General features: G+C 36.6%; 2 protein-coding genes and 4 pseudogenes across 3 annotated transcripts; 2 read left to right on the top strand and 4 right to left on the bottom strand.

Annotated features, from left to right (window-relative positions):
- Window positions 1-413: 413 nt before the first annotated feature.
- Window positions 414-1,092, bottom strand: LOC145902866 (glutathione S-transferase B pseudogene; annotated as a pseudogene).
- Window positions 1,093-5,934: 4,842 nt separating this feature from the next.
- Window positions 5,935-6,616, bottom strand: LOC145903545 (glutathione S-transferase Mu 3 pseudogene; annotated as a pseudogene).
- A 6,934-nt stretch (window positions 6,617-13,550) lies between these two features.
- LOC145902865 (uncharacterized) lies at window positions 13,551-14,760 on the top strand (annotated as a pseudogene).
- Window positions 14,761-15,694: 934 nt separating this feature from the next.
- LOC145902401 (glutathione S-transferase Mu 5 pseudogene) lies at window positions 15,695-17,597 on the bottom strand (annotated as a pseudogene).
- Window positions 17,598-18,687: 1,090 nt separating this feature from the next.
- Window positions 18,688-19,416, bottom strand: LOC145902219 (glutathione S-transferase Mu 5-like). Its single transcript, XM_082990099.1, has one exon. The coding sequence runs from the start codon at window positions 19,367-19,369 to the stop codon at window positions 18,704-18,706; it is 666 nt and encodes a 221-aa protein (XP_082846225.1). The 5' UTR covers window positions 19,370-19,416; the 3' UTR covers window positions 18,688-18,703.
- A 1,044-nt stretch (window positions 19,417-20,460) lies between these two features.
- LOC145901405 (CYFIP-related Rac1 interactor B-like) lies at window positions 20,461-26,758 on the top strand. 2 transcript variants are annotated; one of them, XM_082989076.1, is made up of 10 exons: window positions 20,461-20,585; window positions 20,803-20,880; window positions 21,974-22,095; window positions 22,261-22,366; window positions 22,513-22,649; window positions 22,716-22,922; window positions 23,016-23,095; window positions 23,335-23,461; window positions 24,058-24,202; window positions 25,114-26,758. In XM_082989076.1, the coding sequence occupies exons 2-9, from the start codon at window positions 20,811-20,813 to the stop codon at window positions 24,196-24,198; spliced, it is 990 nt and encodes a 329-aa protein (XP_082845202.1). In that variant the 5' UTR covers window positions 20,461-20,585; window positions 20,803-20,810; the 3' UTR covers window positions 24,199-24,202; window positions 25,114-26,758. The 2 variants fall into 2 exon arrangements, with proteins under 2 accessions (XP_082845202.1, XP_082845201.1); XM_082989075.1 differs by having other exon boundaries at window positions 24,058-24,211.
- Window positions 26,759-26,786: the final 28 nt, after the last annotated feature.

The following is a 26,786-nucleotide window of genomic DNA, read 5'->3' as shown; positions in this document are numbered from 1 at the left end:
TTTTGAAATTACCAAGTCATTAAATATTCTGTAACTTATATGAGACACAATCGGTCGAAACAGTGGCTCTGTTAGCAGCTCACTTATTAGGATTGGCTCCATATACTATGTACGTTTTTTACGAAGGGTTTATGTCAGTCTTGTGGTTTCCTAATTTATTCCTCAACGAAATGTTGCCTCACGGCTAGCCTCATTTGAAAATGCTTCTATAGGTACCCGACTAAGACGGGCCCATTTATATGATGTCTATATTTTTATCATTGCTCAAGTTTCATTATTGCAAGAAATCAGTCGACGAAACAAAATCGATAACAAGTCAGTTTATTTGGAAGCAAATTAATTGCACAGCATCATGAACTGAAATGTAAGCAATTTTTGCCACCCTTTGTAAGAATTAAATTGTCATGATAAGCTTACAAGGGTTTCCCTCCCCACTTTGCTTGAGGATTATGAATTGGAGTTTCTTTGAATTTTTTTGAAGCCCGGTATTGCTTTATTTTCTCCAGATTTTGAAACTTCTCCAGATAGACTATAATCCTGGGATGATGGTCAAGGGCCGTTGCTCTTGCAGTTTTCCATTGATCCAAGTATTCGCACAAGGCAAAATCGACATATGAAAGTTTAGAACCTGCGATCCACTCGTGTTTGCCCAGAAAGGCCTCAAACTGATTCAATTTTGCTGGCAGAATATTTCCGAAAAAGTTCTCGCAACGGCCTTCAAAATCTTCATAACCCATTCGCGAGAAAATGTAGCGGATATCTTCCACCACACCCTGAAGCATGTCGCCTAAATGCTCCTCTCCTTCAGCTGGCATCAAGTCCAACTTTCGTGCCACATGCCTGGTGATCGCCCAGCTCTGCGTCAACTTTGCGTCGCCATCGACCAAATAGGGTAGATTGGGAAAGTCAAGTCCCACTGTCAGTCTCACGTCATTCCAGTCGCTACGACCGTATGGTGGAACCGTTTGCACAAAATATCTCTTGTCTTCGTACTCCACACCGGAATATTCAAACATGAGGCGAACTGGTTCGGCAAGTCCTCTCATATGCCAATAACCAAAAGTTAGTTTTGCCATTTTTTAAAGCATTTGCTACCACGTATGCCAAAGACTACAACTATATTTGTAAACCAATAATTTCATAAAGGCGATTGTACAAAACTATTGTTTGCGCTTATGGAAGTTAAATCTCCTCAGCAAACGGTTTATCGCAAAAGCTTCGCATTATCGCAAAAAATCCTTTTTTTGCAATGCAAAAGTCTGCATTTAAACTATACAAAAACGAACCTGAAGAAGCCGCTGTAAGATCCTCACGCGATTTGTTGCTTAACTTAAACTGCAAGATTCGTACAAGTTAGCTTCTCAGTAGTTAATATGTGACCAATAAATTTCGCGCAGTATGTTTAAACTACGCAAAGAAAGATAGCAAACACTTCAGATTTAGAATGCTGTTTGGTAACGACACAGTTATTTTAAACACAAGAAAATAACTGCGAATGTCCTGAAGCACATTTTCACGTATTTTCCAGCAACGTGAACTCATACGGAGTTTTCTTTATTTCATTGTTTGCGCTGAACGAACTATTATGATTGTTCGTAACACATAGGTGCTGTAAGCAAGAACATCCTTTGCTGGATAAGATTTCTATTTGATAAGACTAATCAGCGCATTGTAAACAATTTTACCATCTTACCATGAAGCAAGTGGAGTCACAAAAACCTTAATTTTGCTGTTGTTTAAACTTAAAGTATCTACAACCGCAAACACTAGTATTTCCATAGACTGATGGCCTCGATGTTATGATTGTTCAATGACGCCTATAGGAGAAATGAATACTGACTTTTCGAGGGTATATATAACTGAAAGTAACTAAGGGTGTGCAAAAACAGAAAAGATTTGGATTCGGCCCAATCTGAATACCTGTATCCAATATTTGACCGAATCCGAATAGTTAGTGACGTCACAAGGTTACATATTATTCGTAAAAGATCACACATGTCGTTAAAATTTTCGGTATAGCAACATAATTTTATTGTGATGTCATTATTTATGCGTTTTACTTATCAGTGTTCGCTTCATACAATCCCATTTTTGTGTATAAATCGCATTTTTTTAAAATTATGAACCACATTCTTAAATTTTATTTTGTTGTAACTAGTAAAGCATTGTTCAAAAAACAAAAGGTTTTTCGTTCGTTTTAGCTCACTGAAAATGCTCATTAAGCCCGTTTTTTTAAACAAGTCTCAAATGTCCGAAGTCACCCCGGTACCGGGGATATCTCGGACAGCAAGTTTTAACAGACGTTTTTTGTTTGTTTATTAAACAAATAACTGAAATCAAACTTGGCGCAATATCAGCATTGGGGCATTAGTGCATAAAATATCATTCAAACTTTCAGGAATCGGGGCGTGGCCACTTATCGTTTCGACCCCTCCACACGTTCATGCACAAAAAAAGTTACACAAAAGTATCATTGGGCTATCCAAGAATACATATTTTAATATGCAATCAACCAAAAATTACTGCATTTTGATTAACTGTTACTGATATATAGCCTTGCACATACAAATTGAAAACTTGGTTTCACTGATAAATTGACTTGTTCGATAATAATTTTCTCATCAGACATGTCTTAATTCTAAAGTTTCGGCTAACGTTTGATGGAGAAATAAAGCTTTTATAAAAGTGTCTTAACAATACGTAATAGTGACGTAAAATACCTGCAGAATTACAACATAAAATAACCTTGTGTCAAATGCATTTATTGTTAAGAATACGTGTTTCGCTCAAAATAAACATCTTCAGTTCTAAAATAAAACGGAAAACAAAAATAATAATAATATAATGCTGAAAAATAAATGCTAAAAACTGGCCGAACAAATGGGCTACTGGTGGTAACCTCCAAGACACTCTGAGTAGCAATGTCTGGTGACCTACTTGCGTGGTGTAGCGCCGCTGCCGCAAGCATGTGTTGCATGTAGATAGAAACGTTGGGCATATCACGTGATCGCAGGTAGTACCATTTTTGCATATTGATTTGTGCGTTTAAAATTTTTTGCTATTTGTTTTCACAAATGTCCAAATGCTCCATAGGGGGTTGTTCAAGGAACACCACAGAGTAGCATGTAGCCAAATCAGGTCTTTTGTAGAACGTCGCTGGGTGATGTGCCTGAAAATGGCGGAGTAGCGCACTTTTGTCTCCCGCTTCATCGGTGTTGAATGTTCTCCACATCTGTCTGTGCTGGTCCCACCTGGTGGAGAACTTATTCTTTGTTTGTCCGACGTATTTTCTATATTTCTTGACGAACCATACAAATTGCCGTATAAATTCCAAAGCTTGCACAATCCAATTGGTCGTGAAGCTTGATTGCACCAGATGGTGTTTCAACCTGGTGAACCCCGTCGACCATGCTATCAAAGCCTTTGAAATGATCACATAGGCCACATTTTCGGCATAGTTTTGAACACCCTGGCCCTGTGTGGGTACGGATTGCAATAGACCTAAAAGCAGTAAGCCAGCTCCGTATAGTGTCCCGGGCTTTTAAAACGTCACTTTAGCGTTTGGTTCCAATTCTTTTTCCCTCGACGATAAAGTCACATAGCCGGGAAAGGATGTAGCCCAGTATACCGATGGATCGGCAATTTTGTTTTTTTCTTGTTGGTTCTTGGGCCCAAACCTTTCCTCCCAATTTCGCGTTATGTCAACCAGTCTTTTGGTGCTTTTTGGTGGGAATTCAGACATAGCGCACTTTCTCTGCAGTCGTTTGAGACTTGCCTGGTAGTCTTCCGGTTCTTCATTGAGGCGACGCATCCTAATAGCCTCAATGGCTTTGAATGTATACAAAGGCTTTGAGTAATTGTTTGGGATGGTGTGATCTCCCGTTGATAAATATTCTCGCTTCGCTTGTCGGCTTCACGAAATCCTTGGTTTTAAAACCCAACAAGGAACCACTTGTAATTACGTGGAGAATGTCCAAAAACTCCAGTGCACTGCCTTCTTGCGTCGTATTTGTTTTTCTGAAGGTTAGTATATTAGTCCGTGGTCATTAAAAACTGTTTTTAACGCGTTTTTTTGCGACCTCTGTTGATCTTTCCCCATACGAGAGAAAAATTATATCGTCTCTGTAGCGTTTGAAGATTTCCGTTTTTTCTAGTTTCTGTTTAAAAAGGGCTTTCCTCGCATGCAGAACTATAAGTTATTGACTCTGACGTCACAACGAATTTTATGTATGTCACAATGTGTCATCTATCAGCGCTAAATAATCGCAATTCGAAAATGAGGATTTTCGGTGGTATGGTTTACTTAGAGTTTGGTTTAAATATTAGAAATCAGACGAAATTGGTGTCATTCCACCAACCTCGCCCATCGCATTAATTGAGAAGCAACAGATGAATTCATTGTGTTTTTTGTCTGTTCTGTTGGGCGTTGTTAAATGATTAGGGTGTTTTAGGGGGCGGTGCTGAAAAAAAGTTTGAGAAACACTGTGTTACAACAATTACTGGGCTGCGTGATAATCCACGAGACACTTGTGATTGTCATGAATGTGACGGTGATAATAAAGGTCTTTTGAAACTAGCTTAGCGCATATATAATGTATGTGGTTTTTCTGACAATAATTTTTAATTTAAACGAAATAAAGGGGTGACAATACATGCACTGTCACCCCTGTTTGTTTATGAGGGGTGACATGTCACCCCGGTCACCCCTAAATCGACGCCTATGACCACCAGTAGCCCATTTGTTCGGCCAGTTGTTTGCATTTATTTTTCAGCATTTTATTATTATTATTTTTGTTTTCCGTTTTATTTTAGAACTGAAGATGCTTTTTTTGAGCGAAACATGTATAAATGCGTTTGACACAAGGTTATTTTATATTGTAATTCTGCAAACGTGTAGTTTCCACCTGTGTCACGCACAACACGTGGCGTTAGAAAAGGCCGGAAGATATCCTGCAGTCCGCCTGGACTGCATGAGCTGGTGTTAACCGATCGCTGTACCAAGTGATTGCATTCCTCACATAACGACTGCCATTAAACCCTATGAATTTTCGCTTCGTAGTTCTGTTTCTCGTTTACCTGGCGCGCCATTGATCTTACCGTGTTTACGCTTGTTACGAGAGACGTGTTTGTTTGCAAGGAAGAATACCATCCTTAGGTAAATTCGCCACATGATGGGGCTTTTCACGCACAACGACAAATATTTTATGCTATAGATATTTCTGGAACTTGCCAAACATTCTCTATTGATAGTCTTAAGTCGGGTTTTATTGACACAACGAAACCGGTTCTCACCCAAGAGCTAAAAAGAATATGTCGACCTCCAAAACCTGGTTCTGGTGGGAAGTAATGTAGCAGCATATGTTAAATATTATACCGTTGCGGCTTGTGTTCGTGAATGCGCGCGCAGCCTTTTTTCGCGACCCTCTAATAAGCAGTCTAAGGCATCATCACGCCATGTGTTCGCAATTCGTTTCATCACGAAAAAATACTATCCGTAATGATTTTCGGTTGTTTACTCTTTTTACTTGCTTTTTCGTGACACCATTTTAGTTATATTGGTTGTCTATACAATAGACATGTTTTATTAACCTGGCCTAAAAGGAAATTCAGATAAAATATGTTGATAAGTCGCTTCTTTAGGTAAGGGTGACTGTATAGTCACCACAAAGTGGAAGTCTTTGCTTGGCCGTTTGGTCAGCAAAGTCGTCTGATAGTCACACCAGCTGCACTGATGAGACCTTTTAGGTCGAAACAGTGGCCATCTGTCTGCAGCTTATACACAAAGGGTATTATTGTCCCTCTGCTACAAACTGGCAGACATTCTCATAAACTGAAATCAACAACACACACGCAAAAAATTAAATTGCTCACAATCATTTATTTTTTCAAAGTTACATTTCTTAGATTACATTGTTATAATTTCTGTATCCGGTTCTTGGGCACTTACTCTGGTTTTCCACCCCATTTGGCCATCGGGTTGTTGCAAGGCATTTTCTTGAATCTTTTCGAATTTCGATAGGATTTAATTTTTTCAAGGTCGTCAAACTTTTTCACATAAGCTTTCACTTTTGGGTGACCATCCAGAGCAGATTCTTTAGCCAACTGCATTTGATTTAAAATTTCACACAATGCAAAGTCGACGTATGATAACTTTGAACCTCCAACGATATTGTGCTTGACCAGAAAAGCTTCAAATGCATCCAACTTGCCAGGCAATGTTTTTCCAAAGAAGGTCTCGCACTGCCCGTCGTAGTCGGTGTAACACATGGTAGTAAACGACTTCCTGAAATCGCCAACAACGCCCTCCAGCATATCTGCCATATGCTCCTCGCCCTTGGCTGGCAGCAAGTCATGGTTTCTTCCGATGTACTTCAATATAGCCCAACTTTCAGTAATTTTTACATCACCGTCGATAAAGTACGGTAAATTGGGAAAATCTAGACCAATGGTCTGCTTGACACCAGTCCAAGCACTTCTATCGTACGGTGGTACCAGTTGACAGCCATACCTCTTGTCATCGTATTCGACTCCAGCATATTCAAGCATAAGGCGAGCAGGTTCTGCCAGACCTCTGATGTCCCAGTACCCTACCACTGTTTTCGGCATTATTGCGTTTTTATACGTGTTGAACGAGATTTAGCTGCAAAAACAGTTTAAGCAAGTGTCAAACAAATGTAAATAACAAACAGACACAATTCTACAAATCAATTCGAAATGCATCTGTAGCACCACGCATGTTTCCCAACTAAATTCTTCACACATTTGGAACAGACGGACCGAAGGCTGCAGGCGGAGTTGGGGTTTCCTGCAGAACCTGCACAGTCTTCTGGCATCCGGCTCGACGACAAACCTTTAATCATTGTAACTTGTCAAATACCCGTTCGCACAATTCGCTGTCATAATTCTCTGTCATTTCACTCTGCCGCCCAACTAGTTTCGGTCACTTAACTAACAACTGGCACGCGGTAGAAGTTACTCGCTCAGTCACTGACGCGCTTGGAACAATTGAACTTTACGCCGCCTGATTTTGCAAATGTGTGTTTCAATTAATAAATAAATCTGCTCTCGGAGTCGAATTTAGTATCAACAGCAAGAACACGCAAGCAGACTTAGCTTCAGCACAGCAGCTGGCCGAAATCAATTGGTACGCTGCACAACCAGCCTTCACATCGCTGGATTTGTCAAACACAGCAAACAAAATCAGTAGACCTCGCTGTCTTGTATCACCTTTAGTTTGCAGAGTTTTATACCACTCGGCAAATTTACGCTTGGAACCTGTGTTTACTTTAGGTTGCCCGTCGCCCAGTCATAAGGAACTTGTCTGTCTCTTTGTCAAACACAATCAAGCACGTTGTGTGACACCACAATACACAGTAAATGGATTGGAAGTAGTCAATACAAGGTTTTTATGATTTCATCACAAAGAATCGATCTTTTCAACATTACCAGTCAGTTTCTGCAGTAGAATTGGTTACCGAATTTAACAGTAAAAATAAATGCGAAAGATCAAATCAGTGTTGCCGTACCATGCTTATTTCTAAGAATCGCGCTTGATTTTGAGAGCAGTCTTTCAAAATAGAAATGTGCTTACGTAATATACACTTTGCGTGCCAAATTACGTTTTCATCCGCGACGGCAAAGTTAACGTAGTACAGATTTTTATGTTACAGACTTACATGTGGATCAAATTTGGCGCGAAAACTTAAAGTGCCAGTATATTAGAAAGGAAACAAGCACGCATTTATTTAAACAGGGCAATTTCTATCTCAATAGACAAAAAATACGTTAAATTTTATCTTTTTTAAAAACAAAATAAACGCTCTACGATCTGCTGAAATCACCAACATAAATTCAAACTCATTAAACCATGGTTCAACTTGGCATTTGCACATATGGCCTACCCTCAAAATGCAGATCTGGCATCCAAAGTGTTGATATATATGAATGTAACGTATATGATTCATTATGCAAATGTTGGCACATATATTAAGTGTCTGACTGATACATTAACTCTGAAAATACTGTGCCTAAAAAGTTTACAAAAGAATACCTCACAGCATCATATACACCTGGAAAACGAAAACTAACAAGACTACATAGTCATCCGGGCAGAAAATAAGAAACCCAAAAATCACCTAAAACTCATGAACTCCACCATACATAACAAACACAATGAATAGTGGAAAAAGAAACATGAGAGTTTTCAGAAAAAAATATTTTTACACATAACAGTTATCCATGTGTACTTCATCTGCATGCCCTGATCACATAGCGCCTTCTATAACAGGCCTGGACACTGGTCGCGCTCGTTTCAAAAGTTTAACCATAGAATACTAAAACATGGAATGGAAACTCCGCTGAAAGTGCGCCGTCACGCATGAGTAACACTTTACGCGAAATGAAAAATGCATTGGGTTAAATGCGATTTTGGTGTTTTTTAAGGGGCTTAAAAACCCATTAAATAGAACAAAATTTAAATTTTTTTAAAAGAAACAGGAAGTTTGGTCCCTCGTCTTTTGAAATATGTGGATGATTTTGAATAAATCGTGTCGCATCATTTTTTAAGGCGATTTGCTGTCTACTGCCTTTTGGGTCAAACTATGAACAAATAATTGCGCGCTTTTGTTGTTTGCAAGCAGTGGGAGGCTAAATCGAGTAATATTATCAACTACTATGCTTGTTATGTAAAATCAACTACTTGCTTATTATGTTTTTTTCTAGGACAATATCTCTGCACACAGTAATGCGATTGTTTGGGAATATTTATTTTGCAAAAACAGGGCATTTGACAAACGATAGTATGACTGCTTTTTTCTGCGATTTCCTTATCTTGATGAAGATAGAGATGAAGATATTATAATGAACCAAATTATTAAAATCAGTTGATATCAGGAAATACCTCGCCAACACCATGTTCATACTGCTGAGTGCAAATGTTGTCAGTAAAGTCCAACACAAAACAACATTTTTGTGCATAATATGGGTTTGAAAAAGCTAAGCCCTGACAAAATATATGTTGATTGCTTGCAAATACTCAAGGGCAGTGGGAATACTTCCAATATAAACCAACTATAATTTGTTTTTAAGTGTTTGCATACGAGCAAATTCTGAAAACTTTCATCTTTTTCTTCAACATGACATGTCTCCTCAGAAGCATTTTAATACATATCTAAATCAAATTCTGTTGTGTTTTACTTAAAACTAATCTGCGAAGAAAAAAAATGACTAGTGAATAAGGTTATTAATATATTAAGGTCCAATTTTGCTGAAACAAAAGGCAATTATGTTTAGTTCAACAAAACATTACATATTTTCAACTGTGTCAGGAGCATTCAACCAAGTGTTATGATAAGAGTAAAAAAATATACTTCTGTTATGTGTGCAATAGTTTGACAAAAATTATTTCCATCAAATTTGTTTTCTTCTCAGGGATATTGGACTAATCAACACTTAAAGGCGAACTTTCGGACAAAAAATGCCAATATACAACCAAATATTTACAGTGAAATCAAATAGAAAACTCAGTGATGCGTGGGAAAAATGTATAAGGTAGATTACAAGTACAAAAAAAGCAAGTTCAGTAATATTCACAGAGCATCGGCTCATATGTGGCATGAATTGCTCAAAACCAATGGAATATAAAAAAATGACACAAGAATTTATTTGATGATGTCAATATTTTTAAGATAACTACCACTATTTATTTATTATTTAATATTATTTGCATAAAATATGAAAAACGGCCAGATTTAAGTATGGTTAACCAAGTAAATACAATCTTTAAAATTAAGCAGCTAAATTTGGCCCTATCTTATCTGGTTTACAAAGGCTACAATCTGACATTTTGGGCCAAAAACTACTTCATGTAGTACTGCACTATCTGTCCAACATATGTCTTTACAAAAAGCGGAGTTATGAAACATTTTGATACATACCCAATAATGACTGCAAAAATGTGACCTCTGGGTCAGACTGTTTTGTTCAAATATTACGTTTCTGAATCCCATGATTGCTTTTTAGGCAGATATGCAAATCTAAAACATTACGTCATCACTTGAATGACGTAATTACATGTCTTACGTCATCTTTGAGGTTGACGCGATGACGTATTAACATTTTTTAGTCAGTAAGGTGACTTGTAACACACGGTTAAAAAGTGTATTAGAGCGCGTCATAATTAAAATCATCCACATATTTTAAAAGATTAAGGATGAAACTACTTGAATTACATTTAAATAAATTCTTGTGGTTACATTAACTTGGAGTTTTTCGCCGCCGAAAAACGCCAAAATCGCATTTAACCCAATGCATTTTTCATTTTGCGTAAAGTGTTACTCATGCGTGACGAAAAGAGTTTCCATTCCATGTTTTAGTATTCTATGGTTTAACACACTTACGTAGACAACCCGGGTGACACGAACGTGGATGTTTTGGAAAGGAAAAAGGCATGTCCTTTTTTTCTCGTCACTCTCTCTCTCACGCACATTCATGCGGTGGAGTTCTTTGGCGGCAACTTGCAGGTTGTGGCGTCTGAGTTGGTGTTTTGCCATTAATAATGTTGAATTTGTTATATAAATCTCAAATTACTGAGATTTTGAAACACAGGTTAGAAAATAGCACTTACAACTACCATTTAATACCTTTGTGAATGCATTTTCTTTTCCAAACCACTTCATTGATTCTTTAAAACCGCAATATATCAAAACAGCTGTAAACATTAACACTAGATTTTCAATTCAACATCATTAATGGCAAAACACCAACTCAGACGCCACAACCTGCAAGTTGCCGCCAAAGAACTCCACCGCATGAATGGGTAGATACTTTTACACCGGGGCACAAAGTTTTTTCCAAACTTGATCCACATATAAGCCTATGTAACATAGAAATCTGTGCGAATATTAACGCTACGATTTCGTGTAGTATTTTAACTTAAATATATAAACAAAAATAACAGGTGGTTGCCCTGTTCACGCCTAATCATTAAAATTCGCACAGATTTCTGTTTTACACAGACTTATATGTGGGTCAAGTTTGGAAAAAACTTTGTGCCCCGGTGTAGTAGTATTTTCCGCATGAATGTGCGTGAGAGAGAGAGTGACGAGAAAAAAGGACATGCCTTTTTCCTTTCCAAAACATCCACGTTCGTGTCACCCGGGTTGTCTACGTAAGTGTGTTAAACGTTTCAAAACTGGAGGCGGATGTGTTTCAAGTGGTTTCTGTGGTCGTGCGAAACTTGTAGACAGTTTTTGGCGTGTTATTGCTCGGATAATCACATGAAATAGTTTTTGCTGTGTTACTGATAGGGTAATGCGTGTGAAACGAAAAATTAAATAAATTTACGCTTATTTTCACTTAGCGGGTGTTTGCGAGACTCGTCCAGCAAGGTCAAAAAGTTGTGTTTGTGTACATTTAGGTCCCTGTTGGGCTTTTGGAAGTTGGTGCTAAGTTTTTTTCTATTATTTATTGTAAAACAGGTCAGATGCATATTTAAACTTTTTGTTTACAGATTATTATGTTAATTAAACATAGGGGAGACCGGGGATAGCTCGGACGGTTTTGGGAAAATTGCTCATATTTTTTTTAAAATTATGAACCACATTCTTAAATTTTATTTTGTTGTAAGTAATAAAGCATTACTCAAAAAACAAAAGGTTTTTCGTTCGTTTTAGCTCACTAAAAATGTTTATTCAGCCTATTTTTTGTACAGGTCTCAAATGTCCGAAGTCACCCCGGTACCGGGGTAACATCGGACGTGACTGGGGATATCTCGGACAGCAAGTTTTAACAGACGTTTTTTTGTTTATTTAACAAATAACTGAAATCAAACTTGGCGCAATATCAGCATTGGGGCTTTAGCGCATAAAATATCATTCAAGCTTTCAGGAATCGGGGCATGGCCACTTATCGTTTCGACCCTTCCACACGTTCATGCTTTGGGTAACTCGTGTACTTTTAACGGTAGCACAGATATCATAGATTTTCGGGCCAGCAAAGTATTTTTTATCTTTGGGACTTTTTCTTACTGCCAAAATTCAATCATTTCATCGAGCCTCTGTTTATTCCCTACTATTACCAATAATTTTTCATAAAACTTAAAAATTGTTGCCTTCTCGCGATTTTTTGCCATGATGTCCGAAGTATCCCCGACCACGTGACGACATAGAAATTCTTAAACTATGGTCGTATTTTTGAAGGTTACACAAAATCATCATTGTCCTATCCAAGAATACATATTTGATTATGCAATCAACCCAAAATTACTGCATTTTGATTAACTATGACAGATATATAACCTTCCACATACAAATTAAAAAACTTGGTTTCACTGATAAATTGACTTTTTCGATTATAACTTTTCAAGCAGACATGATTTAATTCCAAAGTTCCTGTTAACGTTTGATGGAGACATAAAGCTTTTGTAAAAGTGTCTTAACAATACCTAATTGTGACGTAAAACACCTAGTCCGAGGTATCCCCGTGTCCGAGGTATCCCCGGTCTCCCCTACCAATAATTCCAGTGCACTTCAGAATATCATGCAATGAAACATTGAAAATATAAAGTAGAGCAGAAAAAGAGTAGTGTTTGGATAGAAACAGTAGATGAGAAACTATGGACATTAATACCATCATCAGACAGTCAGGTTCTGGTTAGGATTAGGATAATGGCTGAATGGGTAGATGACATCTATGATATTATTGTAATTGTTTCAAAATATCATGTTGAATCACTATTCATTCAGAAACTTGCATCTATGAGAAATATTTGTTAATATCAATACATGTAGGTATAAAGGCCCGTTTACACACGAACACAGTTTGGCACAGCACAGTCTGGCACACACGGTGTTTACACTACTGGAATAATCAAGCACGACTAAGGGATTTTCCTGTAATGAACACGAAACCGACAAGTGCAAGTGACAAGTTACGTTGATAATTTTTTAGGATGTCAGTCTTGACTTGCATTTCTCGGCCCCGCCAGCGATATTATGGGTACGAATTGAAGTTGTTGCTATTGGCTGTACATATTCTTCAACAAAAAGCTTGTACTGTTTTACACATGTACTGTTTTGCATATTTTTTACGACGCAAGGTAACACTACAATATGCTGAACCAAACACCACAGATTAAGAAAACAAAGATGGTATAATTGAAACAGGACAAAGGTTTTCCACAGCTGCATCCCGCTAAGACGCCGTTCTACACACCACTTTGTTATTCAGTTACGGCACCATTTCATACGCTTAAAAACAATCGCTCACATGTCAAACGCGGCCGCATCACACAGGCACCACTAAAATAATATATGTCCTCTCCTTTTAAGCAGTCGCCTTGCACTCTTGCATCAATGTGTGCCGAAATGTGCCCAACTGTGCCCGAATTTTTGCTCGTCGAGCAAAAGCGAGCACATCCCAGCACAGACCGGCACATCCCATCCCAGCACAACTCAGCACGCGCACACAATAAAACAAACACGGAATTGTCTGTAGTGTAAACGGGCCTTAACATACATGAAAATTATATGTATGCAGGATTTATTGAAAACATGGGTAGAAAGTGTTGTAGAAGTGGATATGATGCAGGAGATAAAACTGCAGTTTTTCGATTACCACGAGAGAGAGAAGAGAGGTTGAGATGGCTACATGCTATACCCAGGGACAATATTCCAGACAGACCAGACACTGTTGTATGCGAAAGACACTGGCCGCAAGATTATAAAAAAATTTTGTCCTATGGCAGGTACTGCCCAACATTTGCACCTTCAGTTTTTGCATGTGTCCCTGAAAGTTTAATTCCATCCACCTCCAGCATACCTAGAACCACAAAAAAAGCCATGTCAGGCCAAAGAAATGTTGTAGTTGATGAACTTGATGAATTCACAAAACAGGACAAGGTACCTGGTGACATGAATGATTTGGTTGAAGCTTTAAACAAACATTCCTTTTCTGTTTCTACAATTTCATTTGAAAGTGATGATTCTCTCATTATCCAGTCAAAAAAATTTGTAGCCGGCATACCTTTGTTTGTCATCAAAGTTTTCAAGAATTTTGTGCATGAATGTTTCCACCTTGGCATAAAAATTTCTATTCCATCTTTGGCTAGCAACAAAATTTTCACATTGGACAGATGGTCAAGAATAGAAGAGGCAGTTAATTACCTAAGCAATGTTGAGGAAAGTCATTTCAGCAAGTTTTCACTGACTACAGAAATTCAATGGCAGCTGCACAGTCCGTTGGTAAACCTGTATATTCCGCTGAGGCATTTGAATATTTTTCGTCGTCAACATCAACATATGAAAAGTTTAGACAAGATCATAAGCTCCCTAGTACTAAAACGCTGACCAGAATAACATCCAAAATTGGCAACACAGATGACTTGAGTTTTTTTATGAAATATGCAAAACATTGGAACCAAGGCAAAGGAATGTGATTGTTATGGTGGACGAGATATACGTAAAAGCAGCTCTTTCTTATCATGGGGGAACAGTTTTCGGTAGAGCGCAAAATTACCCAGATGAATTAGCTCGCACAGTTTTAGCCATTATGATTTGTTATTTGATGTTTTCGCAAGTTAAACCAAAAGTGTGCAGAAAATCACTTAGCAGTATTTTTGAAATCGTCAGTGACTACTACATATTCAAAATGAAAGTAGCTCATTGCGACATACTCAGCAACATCCTTCTCAATAAATGGTGCAAATCAGTTACACCTCATTTGGGTAAAGAGTCTGCACAGAAGCTTCTTAAATTGACTTGAGTATTTTGGTAATTTTATCAACAAAAATAAACTCAAATAAGTGTGTCTATATATATGTCTTCAAAGAACAGTTTTAGCAGTAAAAAACTTATGCTCTACAGTAGTTAGCCTTTTGCCTCGACTTTGTCGATCTGTCCTACCTAATACATCACTTCTCAAGGTTTTTTTTGTTAAAGCAGGACAGAGGCCCTTCCTTGAGATCAATATTAGGATTTTGGGACAAAAAAAATACTAAAATTGAACAAAGGGACCTAAATGTACACAAACATAACAAAATTTTTACGTTTCACACGCATTATCCTATCAGTAACACAGCAAAAACTATTTCATGTGATTATCCGAGCAATAACACGCCAAAAACTGTCTACAAGTCTCGCACGACCGCAGAAACCACTTGAAACACATCCGCCTCCAGTTTTGAAACGAGCGCGACCGGTGTCCAGGCCTGTTATAGAGGGTGCTATGCCTGATCATGATGACATTATTTGTGAATGATTTTTTTACGTATTTAAAGTTTTCCCATAAAAGTAAAAGTTTTTTTTTACATATAGTATGGCCTTTAACTCATGGAAACAATTTCAGTTTCTCTTATTCCGAAATTTAAATCAGGACAATAATTGGTGTTAAATCTTTACTATTGACAAACTTATTGCATACATTGTTCTGTTTCTTGGTATTTTCCTAATATTTTAAAGAAATCAGTTGTAAACTTTTGTCGATGAAACTATGGTAACAGTCGCTTAAATGTAGAAAACAACAATGTTTGATCTTTTCAAATTACAACCTTGCAATAAAAAAGTATTATTGTTCACAAAGCACTTTTCTAATTTTTTTTTGTTTTTAAATAAGATGATGAAAGTTTTCTTGTAGGCTACAGTACTGAATCATGGTTCTATCATTGAACATGTTTAATAAAAAATATAGTGTGTCAACATTTATCTGGTTTATTTATTTACAAGGTAACATTTGTCAGACACTTAAACATGAACTGATCAGGTAAAAATTAAAACAAAAGGAAAGTAAAAAGGAAATATAAAACACTATTGAAACTTCTGGAAACAATAGCAGCATAATAACAGTCTATATTTGCGTTATCAGTAATGATGGTCATGCAAAAATAAAAATTATGTCTTTGTTTCCTAATTGGGAATCAATGGACCCAAGAATGTGACCTTCTGTCAAGGGAGTCACCAGATTTTCACAAACAAAAACTTTCACCGCAAATTAGAAAAAATTGTGTAGGAATTTCCCAACAGTCTTAAGGGCATCAAAGACTTGGTATTTGACTTTTTGACAAGTTATATAGGAGAAAACCATTTGTTTTTCTGTTGTTTCTGATATATATATATATTTCAATTTAATAGTCTGTTCTTCTTGCACAATAAAAAGTAACTTTTATTTACTGACATTTTGCCTGTTATAAGTTTTTTTTTTTTAACAGGCAAAATGTGCTGTTTTCAAAGCCCTCTGCTGTAATGCTTCTGGTGACTGTTCCGCTTGTTTCCCAATGACCGTTGATGGGCCTTGTGACTTACATAGAGGCAAAATATTCCTCAAAGTTGAAAAAAAAACTTAGCTCTGGATGAGACTGTCCAGACCATAGAATTGTTAAGCCTCCTAGAAGATCTTATGACCAACAGGGGGGTATAAACAGCCGTAGGGGAGTTCTTCGGCACTTTCAGCAACTAAATTTTGATGACTAATTTTTCTGCAAAATCCAATTCTATTTTTTGCTGCTTTTTTTCCAAAATATTGACTAACCAGGGGGTGGTTAAATGGTCCTCAGATCCAAAGGGACCTTTTAAGTCCTTATCCTTTAACACTCGGGTGCTTTTACTCCCCAATTTGCCATTTTGTTGCAGATTGGCCATTGCTTAAAGCGGTCAGATTTGCGATAAGCAGCAATCTTCTCCAAGCTCTCAAAATTTTTAAGGTACTTTTTAACATTGTCGTGTTTTTCCAAGACAGATGCTCGAGCCAATTGCAATGGGGCCAAAGTCCCACAGAAAGCAAAATCCACATAACTCAAAGCATCACCTCCAAGCCATGTATGTGTACCAAGATACTTGTCAAAAAGATTTAGCTTCAATGGCAAGTTTTCAAAAAACTTGTCAGCCTCCACATCATAATTTCCATAACAAATGGAACCAAAGGACTTTCTCACATCTTCAATTACACCTTCAGTCATATCACATAAATGTTTGTTTTTTTCAGCCAAACCCAGGCCATATTTGCAGGACACATATTTTAAAATGGCCCAACTTTCACTTAACTTTGTGTCTCCATCAATGAGATAAGGAAGGTTTGGGAAGTCCAATCCAAGTTTGTGCTTTACATCAAGCCATGAGCTGATATCATAAGGTGGACCATCACTGCAAACATACCTTTTATCTTCATATTCTGTTCCCAAGTATTCAAACAACATTCTAATTGGTTCTGCCAAACCCCAAATGTCCCAATAACCAAGAATGGGTTTGGACATAATGTAATTTATTGCACACTTTTAAATAAATGCTTTTAAAATACAATTTCTGGTAATTAAAATGAATGATTTGCAGGAACAATGATTTGGGTTATTATGTTACAAAGCAAGTCGACAAAAAAACATAGCACAGCAATCTATTTTTAATGTGAAATAATGGAGCTACAAGGTTTCACACACATCAGCACAGACAGGTGTGATTGTACTGTGGGTTGCTGAAAGATATGTAAGCGCTCTGTGTAAAAACAATATTCAAGGCCAAGCAATACCAATTCTACACATTTTCCATTTGCTTATGGTGCTAATATGCAGATTATCAGCAACCAGGGGCGTAACTAGGGAGGCTGGTTTGTCGGCATGCCAGGTCCCCTTGTTGTCTGCGTATGTTGGTACAGCGCCAAATCATATTCGCATTTACTAAACGGCGATAATCTTTCGATTGTTACCAAGGATTTACTCCATACGTCACCACAAAAAATGACGTAATTTTTCTCATTTTCTTCGGTGGACGAAGACATTGTTATTGAGGCTAACTGTTGTAGTTACAGAAGAAACTGACGCGAAAGTTGGTCAAGCAGAGTATACTATAGTAACCTATATAGACACGTCGAAAGAACGACATGCGAGAAAATATGCTCAAGCGTGCTAAAGTGTAATTGTTACAAAACAATACCTCTAATAATGGAACTGTTCCATAAAAATGTAATTTCTGGCTCACAATGGAACTATTATTTTTACGTTTTGACCTATTTAAGCGTCGTTTTAGTTGAAACAAATGATATCGGTGGTCGTTGCCTGTCCCCTTGAAATTCCGCTAGTTGCGCCACTGTCAGCAACATATGTGTATATCCCTTTAAAGCTCTTTTATTTGCAAAAAACTTTAACATAAATTTTTGGTATGTTCAGCTTGGACAAAAAAACAATAATTTAAAAAGGTCAACTACCACTAGGTGGAGTGGGGCTTAAGACAAACTACACTTTTTGGCTTTAATTATCTATACAACAATTGGCCACCCCTTTGATTGAACAAAATGACTTTGATTGTTCAAATATTTAATTTTATTCTGTCTGTATATTACACTTTCAGGCTGCAATATAGCTGTACGTTTGTTTTTTGTAGTTAAAGCATACAACTGCAACCAGAATCAGTCTATACAGGTTTGTGCAGTCAGCCACTTTTTAACCTTATATTCTATGACTAGCTTTGACATGTAGATGTTCACTGCAAGTAAAAAACCATGTTTAATACACAACATACACAAATGGTCAATAATTTTTTATTTATATCTTGTTCATTTATTTACAAAGTAACATTTAACCATACAACGTTAATGGTATTCAGAACTTTTAAAAGGAACGCCATTTAACAGCAGCCTGTGTATCTGATGTATATACATGCAAAAAAGTTAGTCTTGGTTTTGATCTTTAACAAAAATTAGGTACTGTGTATGTCCTTGGCCTTTAACACTCGGGTGCTTTGGACCCCCACTTCGCCATTTTGTTGTTGACAGGGAATTGCTTGAAGCGGTCAGATTTGCGATAAGCAGCAATCTTCTCCAAGCTCTCAAAGTTTTCAAGGTACTTTTTAACATTGTCGTGTTTTTCCAAGACAGAAGCTCGAGCCAATTGGAAGTGGGCCAAAATCTCACAAAAAGCAAAGTCCACATAACTCAATGCATCACCTCCAAGCCATGTATGTGTACCAAGATACTTGTCAAAAAGATTTAGCTTCAATGGCAAGTTTTCGAAGAACTTGTCAGCCTCCATATCATAATTTCCATAACAAATGGAAATGAAGGACTTTCTCACATCTCCAACTACACCTTCAGTCATATCACATAAATGTTTGTTTTCCTCTGCCGGACCCAAGCCATATTTGCGAGCCACATATTTCAAAATGGCCCAACTTTCACTTAACTTGGTGTCTCCATCAATGAGATAAGGAAGGTTTGGGAAGTCCAAACCAAGTTTGTGCTTTACATCAAGCCATGAGCTGATATCATAAGGTGGACCATCACTGCAAACATACCTTTTATCTTCATATTCTGTTCCCAAGTATTCAAACAACAATCTAATTGGTTCTGCCAAGCCCCGGATATCCCAATAACCAAGAATGGGTTTGGACATAATGTAATTTAATAAACACTAATTAATGAACTTAATAAAGTAAGAAAAGTTCTAGCAAAACAAAATATGTGTAAAAGTACATAGTAATGTAGACACAAAGTGCTTGCTTAATATCTGTATTTCTATCAAAGTAAGTTTTGTCGGAGGGAAATGTCCATCTTGTGGTTCTCTGCCACAATGTATCGAATCAGTCATGCATGGGCTTAAATTTTACAGTTCAGTTGGAACATATGCATATGTGCTGTTGCCTTGCAAATTTAACCCGTGGGACATATTATATTGAGAGTTATCCTGTACCGTGTGTGGTGAAAAATTTAACTAAAAAAGCAGCTTGTTTATGCCCCCATAGTTCACAAGATCTTCCAGGCGGCTCTACAAATCCTTGCTGTGTCCTATCCAGCAGGTACAATAACTTTTTTTTGAATTTAAATTGAAGAATTCCTGTGAATTCTGCTAATCTTTAATTGCAACATTGTGACGTCAGACCCATAGACGACGCGACGTCAAAACCCTGAATACATGAATCTGCAGGGACAGGGAGCCAAAGCCCAAAACACGTGCTTAAATTGCGTACATATAAATATTCCTGAAGGTGGCGCTCTTTTTATCAAAATAACAACATTTGCATGAGCGAATCGATATCGATAGGGGCGATTCAGCTCTGGCATTTATTTGAAATTGTGCTTGTCGCACACAAAAAAACGCAATATTAATTGACGTCAAAAACTTCCACAGGGTTGGGGTGGGGTTTTACAACCACTGTGTGCATGATTTTCATGTTGTAAAACCGAGATTAAGCTTATAATTTAAATTTGTGTACTTTTGCAAACCATTTGAATGTAGAACAATAAGTTCCTGTCAATATTGCAATTGGTGTGTTTATTGGTAAACAATGAAAATGATTTTATGCTTATTTGCCACTACTTCCTGCAATTCCCGCAAGCACAGCTCTCACCACCTGCCGCGCTATTGAGTGGATGAAACAACTGCAGTAACTAATATTATGCTTTGGAATAGGCTGAACGCAGCTTATACGCTTATGATAATTTGTATTGTATAGTACTATTACTTAGTGTTCACTGATGAATATTATTTTTATGTGAGCAGTGTTTAGGTTTGTTCAGGATATGTGTCCCATAATGACATTTTAGGCTAGCAAAAGTAGATTAGGGAGTAATTTATTGTGGTTTACTGATATCAAGTTTATTATCAGAAGGTTAGTTTTACTTTTTTGGTTTATTTTTTTTATGGATACTATTCAAATATGCATATTAGTAGGTATAATTATTATTTTGCTTCAAAACGTGTGTGACAAAATTGAATGGTAAAATGCATCTAAGGTATTACTTTTGTATTTTTTTATGTTGTAAATTTGTGCACAAATCTAATTTATTTTATTTTAAAACTTAACTATAATTCTTTGTGTTAAATAGACAAAGGAATGGGAAACTTACTGCGGGTGTTGCAATGCAAAGAAGAAGCTCTTGAAGATATATTTCTGGATTTTGAGAGTAAGAAATTATATTGTGTTTGTGGTATCTAAATGTCATTGATATTTAACTAATTAGGCTGCGTAAATTTGTTTCTATTTTATCAGCAATCCACGCAAAAACAATCAGCTAATGCATTAACACACAAAAAACATCAGTTTGTCTCTGCAAAATCCACACAATTAACATTCGTTGAAAAAATCCTCTCAGCAAATTATAAACTGTCCAATTTGGTCAGACTGTTTGTGGTACAATTGCTTGCAGTATTAACATTTTAACAAACATGATGTAAATGTGACGTATTAATAAAGAGCATACATTGTAATTTTGAACATTTACATTATCCTATGCCTATCCAATTGTTTTCACAACAAAATTTGCTGTGGTCAAATTCAGGTGTGTAGATTCTATGTCTGGTTTACTGATGATTGTTAAATAATAAACCTGTTTAAATTTAAAGCACAATGTACTTACACCATGTTCAATTGCTTGACATACGGGTTGATTGTTTTAATGTGAGCCTTACTTACATTTATAATAACAAACCAAAAATGTGATGGTATTTGGTATACACCGATCCTAACCACAAATAACACAGTTTCATTAAAATAATAAATGCTCTTTTTACGTTTGCCTCAATGCCATTGTGTCCGTGTAAAGAGCCCATAAATTGTGCATTAAATATTAGAAAAATATGTAAGGATAAATAGTATATATTGTTTTATAATCCAATTTAATTACCTGTGCCAGGGTGAGCAAGGAAATAGCAACAACACAAAAAGTTTTATGTTTTCAGTGCAGGATGTGTAAATGGCTTTTTACCAAGTTTAGATTTCCTGTTATGTACTTTGTTACCGTATCCTGGTGAGCTGTCACCAAAATGGCCACAGAGTAAAACCAGGAAATAAAGGCATTGTGCATACACTTCCCCAAAGGGTATTATTTCTCAGCAAACCAGGTTTAGTTATTTGTATCGCCAAATAGCACCTAATAAAAACGCCCATCACCAACTCAGTTCAATTTGAAACTATATAGTAATACAAGTGTCACCAAAAACAAAGCAGAGATGTTTGCATTGAAACAGTGAAAAATTTGTGTATGTTATTGCACTTAGATGCACGTCCATCTGATGAAGAAAAGGGTGTTTATGATGGGGTAGCTCATGTGTTGTCTTTTGCACCTGGAATAATAACAGAGTTGAAAAGCTACAAGGGTGCTGGGGAAGAAATTCGAATTGTAAGTGTTCAAACACTAGTGATTAGTTTCCTTTTGCTTTTTTGTTTGCTAAAACTGTTGCATAAATTCAACTGGAAACCACTTTCTGTTTCTGCACAATCACAAGTTTCGTACAGACCTACTTTATGTAGTGGCGTAAAAACCCTCGTAAACTTTTGTTGGCAGGCTATTTCAAACCCATCCAATCAGGAAAAACAAGCTGACACATGGCATGCCATTATACCTCTTGTAAAGCAACTCAAAGAATTCTATGAGTTTTCCAAACATTTACGTAAGTATGTTGTCTTGCAAAGCCCATGCCAAATTTCAAAACATGCAATATTGATGTCTGTATAATGTATAAACATTGACATTAATTTCTTGATTGTATGTTAATTGTTTTCTTGTCTTTAATTTTCATTTTATTTTATATTTTAGAAAAGTGTGTTCAAGAACTTTTGCGAGCATTAACTTGCCAACCACTATCGCCTTTACAGCACCTTGAAACAAAGCAAGCATTGGCAAAACAGTTTGCAGAAATAATGCATTTTACCCTAAAGTTTGATGACCTCAAGGTTTGAGCACAACATTCCTCACTGTACATAAAGATATAGTATGTTTATTTTCTGATTATACTGCAGATGAACAACCCAGCAATACAAAATGATTTTTCTTATTTTCGACGTACTATGTCACGGAGAGGGATGAATTCAGCTGCAACTGGGATAGATTATGATGAAGGAAAGTGTATTTCCACAGAAATGGCAAATGAGATGTCTCTCTTTTATGCCGAGGCAACACCAATGCTAAAAACTCTCAGTGATGCCACAACTAGATTTGTACAAGAGGTATAACACTTTCACTATATAGGATTGTTAATATCTGAATGAATTCATTTTTTCCTGACAACAGAAATTGAGAAGTAATTTATGTGTGTTTAGAATGCTGACGTAGAGACAGAAAGAGCAACTGACGTTTTGAGCACAATGGCCAACATTTGCAAAGTTATGCTTGAAAACCCGTAAGTCTAGTTTCTCTTTAACTGCTAAACTGATACACTTACTCTCAGTTCTGTGGTCTGATTGGGGAAATCTAGATGAATGACTTTTAGGTTTCAAAATTATTTAATGTATTTGTTAAGCAGACAGTTATCTTGCTGTTTATTGCAAAACAAATTCTCGTATTATTATCTGACATATTTGTATGCACATGTCTGGTTTTACTGTTGTAACGCCACAAAACAGTATATTGTCTATGCAGTGATGACTCAAGATTCCAGATGGGTGCAGATACTGTCTCATTTTGTGTCCGAGTGATGGTTGGGGTGATAATCCTGTACGACCATGTCCACAAAGAAGGTGCCTTTGCAAAGGGATCCAGAATTGATGTAAGTTTTATTAGCAGTTGTAAGAAATATGTTGTTAACGTCTTTGGTTATTTGTGATAATACTCTGAACTGTACCTTATGCATTATTAATGAATGCAAGGTTAAAAACAGCTTACTTGGCAGCAATGCATGCTGTTTAAATAATGCCTTAGAGACATGACCTTGTTTGGTTTGTCTAAATTATTTATTGCCAGTACAGTGCTGTGCAAGGATTTTTAAATTGACCACACATTACAGCAAGGTAGCAGAAAAGTTATGACATTTATATGCACTATTTACTCAAAATAATGTGATTTGGCAGAATTTTTGTTCTGTGTGGTGCTACAAGGCAATTCGCTGTCTTAAGAGTACCCAGCACGCAACTTTTCGCAAGCAATAGGTTGAGACTGTTATGTCTCACATAGCCTAACATCAACCTGTCTCAGGAAACTGCCTGTATAAGCAGTGAATGGATGTGGACCAAGTGTGAGGGATGGATCCAATCCCGCATGTGTGTTAATAATTTCCTGGTTGCAGGGTGGTTTGCTAAACCTGCTTTGTGGCGTACTCCGCTCTGCAAAATAGTACATGATTTAACTGAGAGTATTTGATTTCAGATCAAGGGGTCTATCAAAGTTTTGAAGGACCAAAATGGAAAAGTCAAGGTGAAAACACTGCTTAACGCTCTGCGCTATACCACAAAACATCTCAATGATGAATCAACTCCAAAGGCCATTCATAAAATGTTGGAGGGCTGAACAGGTTACAATGGTGATTTTTGCATTTCCACTTATAGGCAACATCTTATATGCATTGTGCACTCTACTGTCTTGGCATGACTTCATGCACTTGCCATATTTGGATAGTGTGTAGTGTTATGATGACTCATGGTTTATTATGTTGTCTATGTCCGCTCAGAGGCACTTGTGTTATTAATGTGTTATTAACATAAAGATGCACAGTTGTTTGTATACAATAACTTCTTTCCTATCTGATGTCATGTATTAACGCAAAACTGTGTTTCAAATTTAATTTCCCATTTTTCAAATTCTCGTAACTAGAGCTGTGATGTAACACTGCAAGAACTCCAGACATAAACACAGTCAAAAAATATATAAAAGATAAAAACAATCTGAAATACCTAAGAATACAAGAATGTCTTGTTTTTTTTTGTTCTTCATCCAAATGCAAATATCTAGAAGTATTTGTTTAAGTTTTAAGATGTTGTGGAACTTCCTCCACGCATAATTGGAATTGTGTCAACATGACATCACAGTATATACTGGGTTAACCAAACGCTACATAACTGAATATGTATACTAGGTTGGAAAACCTGTTGGAAGCATTATTTGCACTGTATTGCTTTAGTGGAAAATAGCTCTACTATTCTTTGCAGTGAATTTGCTATTTTGCCATAAGCAGAAACATTTCCTAAATTCAATCATAAACATGACATACATATATTTTAGTGGGTTGAAGATATTTTTGTGTGGCTTTAAGGTCCTGTCACAATATATGCAAGTATTGCAATAAATACAGTTTTGCATTTTAAGGATTGTTTCAAGAAAAGCATAGCAAGTAAATTACTGTGTGGAAACTTATCCCTAAGCATTTTACAAGATTTCAAAAGGTTTCTCACAGTTTTAATGTTAACTCTTTTTGGTCATTTCTAGATGCACGTTGCCTTGTTGGTGACGACAATGACTGCATGGAGAGCATTTTCATTTTTTAATTCTTCAAGACAGTACATCCAAGGCCATGAAGGGGAATGGAAACAAAAACCTCTTGCTCTTCATTGGACAATTCTGCACATGTTAATTTTACTTTGAAGTTTTGGCAGTAACTAACTAAGTGTGTGTGAACAGTATGTGATTATTTATAAATATTTTTTTTAATTCCAGTCTTTTTGGTTGAAAATCAAAAACAGTCAATGCTCACTTTACATTTCTGTCTATTAATTACCAGCCTTCAGCATACAACTGTTGCACAAACTTGTTACTGAAAGGAATAATTGCTCCATGATTAGCTTTTGCAGTAGGCACTGTTGTAAAATTATTTCTATAGCATGTATGCATTCCCTCATAAATTGCTATTTGCTTGTACCAATTGGTTTTCAAAGAAAAAGAAGAAAAATAATTCTAGCGCATAGAAAAGGCCAGTTCTCATTTTTAAAGTTATGTGTTTAATACAACTGCTGATAAAATACTAGCATTCAAATTATAAAAATTTTTTGAGCAACAAAAACTGTATTAGATGGCAGTACTGTGTTTTCTGTTTTATATTTCAGTCGTTTAGTTAAACTAATGCTTTCTAAAGATAGGTTTGATTCTTACATAAAACATAGGTTTACCTTGATAGTGATAATTTCCACATGCCGCTGCTTGCCATGGCTTACCTGTGCTTCTAAAAATGCAGTAAGTTAACTCTAAGCACTGCTGCAAAACTCCTTACTTTTTTACCATTTAGTCCATATTAATACATGACTTGTTTGCGTTTGTTCCATGTTACTATATCATAGTTACCATCCCATACTCGTTTTTGTATGGAATTTCTTATTTGGTTTTGTTTGTCACCGCTCAGTGAAACTTTCTGATTCTACTGCTCCTATTAATGCTGGATAATCTGCTTGTGTTTTTGTGTCGATCTTTTTATTGGTAAGCAAGTAAGTGTTGTGGAAACAAAATGCGACTAAGTGCTATGGTCATGCAACAATCCCTCAATTTGCTGCACTGCAGTTCACTTGCGTACACTGTATGCACACCATCATGATTATTCCAACATCACCTTACCACCCATTCGAAGCCCTTCATTTTGAATTTTCTATTTTACTGTGATGCCGGTTGACTACTCGGAGAGCGATATCTGTTTTTTTGTCTTGTGCATGCAGTGTTTTTTATGTGTCGTTTGCTTAATCTTTAACGTACTATTGGCACGTGCAGGATGTGCAAACTCAACTATAAAGTTATGGGAATTGGTGTTTCCTTATCAAATAGTATTCATGTTTTAAAAGTGGATACCGAGTGTCTGTTGATTTATACGTTTTTTTAGAACAGCCATATTTCAATTTCATATGATTAGCTTTTAATCATGTGATAGTCTGACCAAATCCAACAGATTTGCTTTGTTTAATTGTGCATATAGGTTTCCTATGCTACTTGCTGCATTCAACACACACTTGTTTGTGATGCACATTGCCTATTTTATGCAGAGATAAGCCTTTTTATTAAACCTTGTATTATTTTCACTTCAATTTTCTTTGAATATAAGGCTTGTGTGATTTTGACATATAAATGCCATTCTGAACAATAAACCATTATACCAGCAGAGTTATATATGTGTATATGCT

The sequence above is a fragment of the Ascidia mentula genome, chromosome 5 (genome assembly GCF_947561715.1).
Source record: "Ascidia mentula chromosome 5, kaAscMent1.1, whole genome shotgun sequence".
Classification (NCBI taxonomy): Eukaryota; Metazoa; Chordata; class Ascidiacea; order Phlebobranchia; family Ascidiidae; genus Ascidia; species Ascidia mentula.
Note: the sequence above shows the minus strand (reverse complement) of the source record. Positions and strands in the feature narration are given on the sequence as shown.

Coding starts and splice junctions, on each gene's coding strand:
- LOC145902219 (XM_082990099.1), bottom strand. CDS start 19,369: ATGTCCAAACCCATTCTTGGTTATTGGGATATCCGGGGCTTGGCAGAA.
- LOC145901405 (XM_082989076.1), top strand. CDS start 20,811: ATGGGAAACTTACTGCGGGTGTTGCAATGCAAAGAAGAAGCTCTTGAA. Junction 22,096..22,260: donor CTGGGGAAGAAATTCGAATT/GTAAGTGTTCAA, acceptor TTTTGTTGGCAG/GCTATTTCAAACCCATCCAA. Junction 22,367..22,512: donor TGAGTTTTCCAAACATTTAC/GTAAGTATGTTG, acceptor TTTATATTTTAG/AAAAGTGTGTTCAAGAACTT.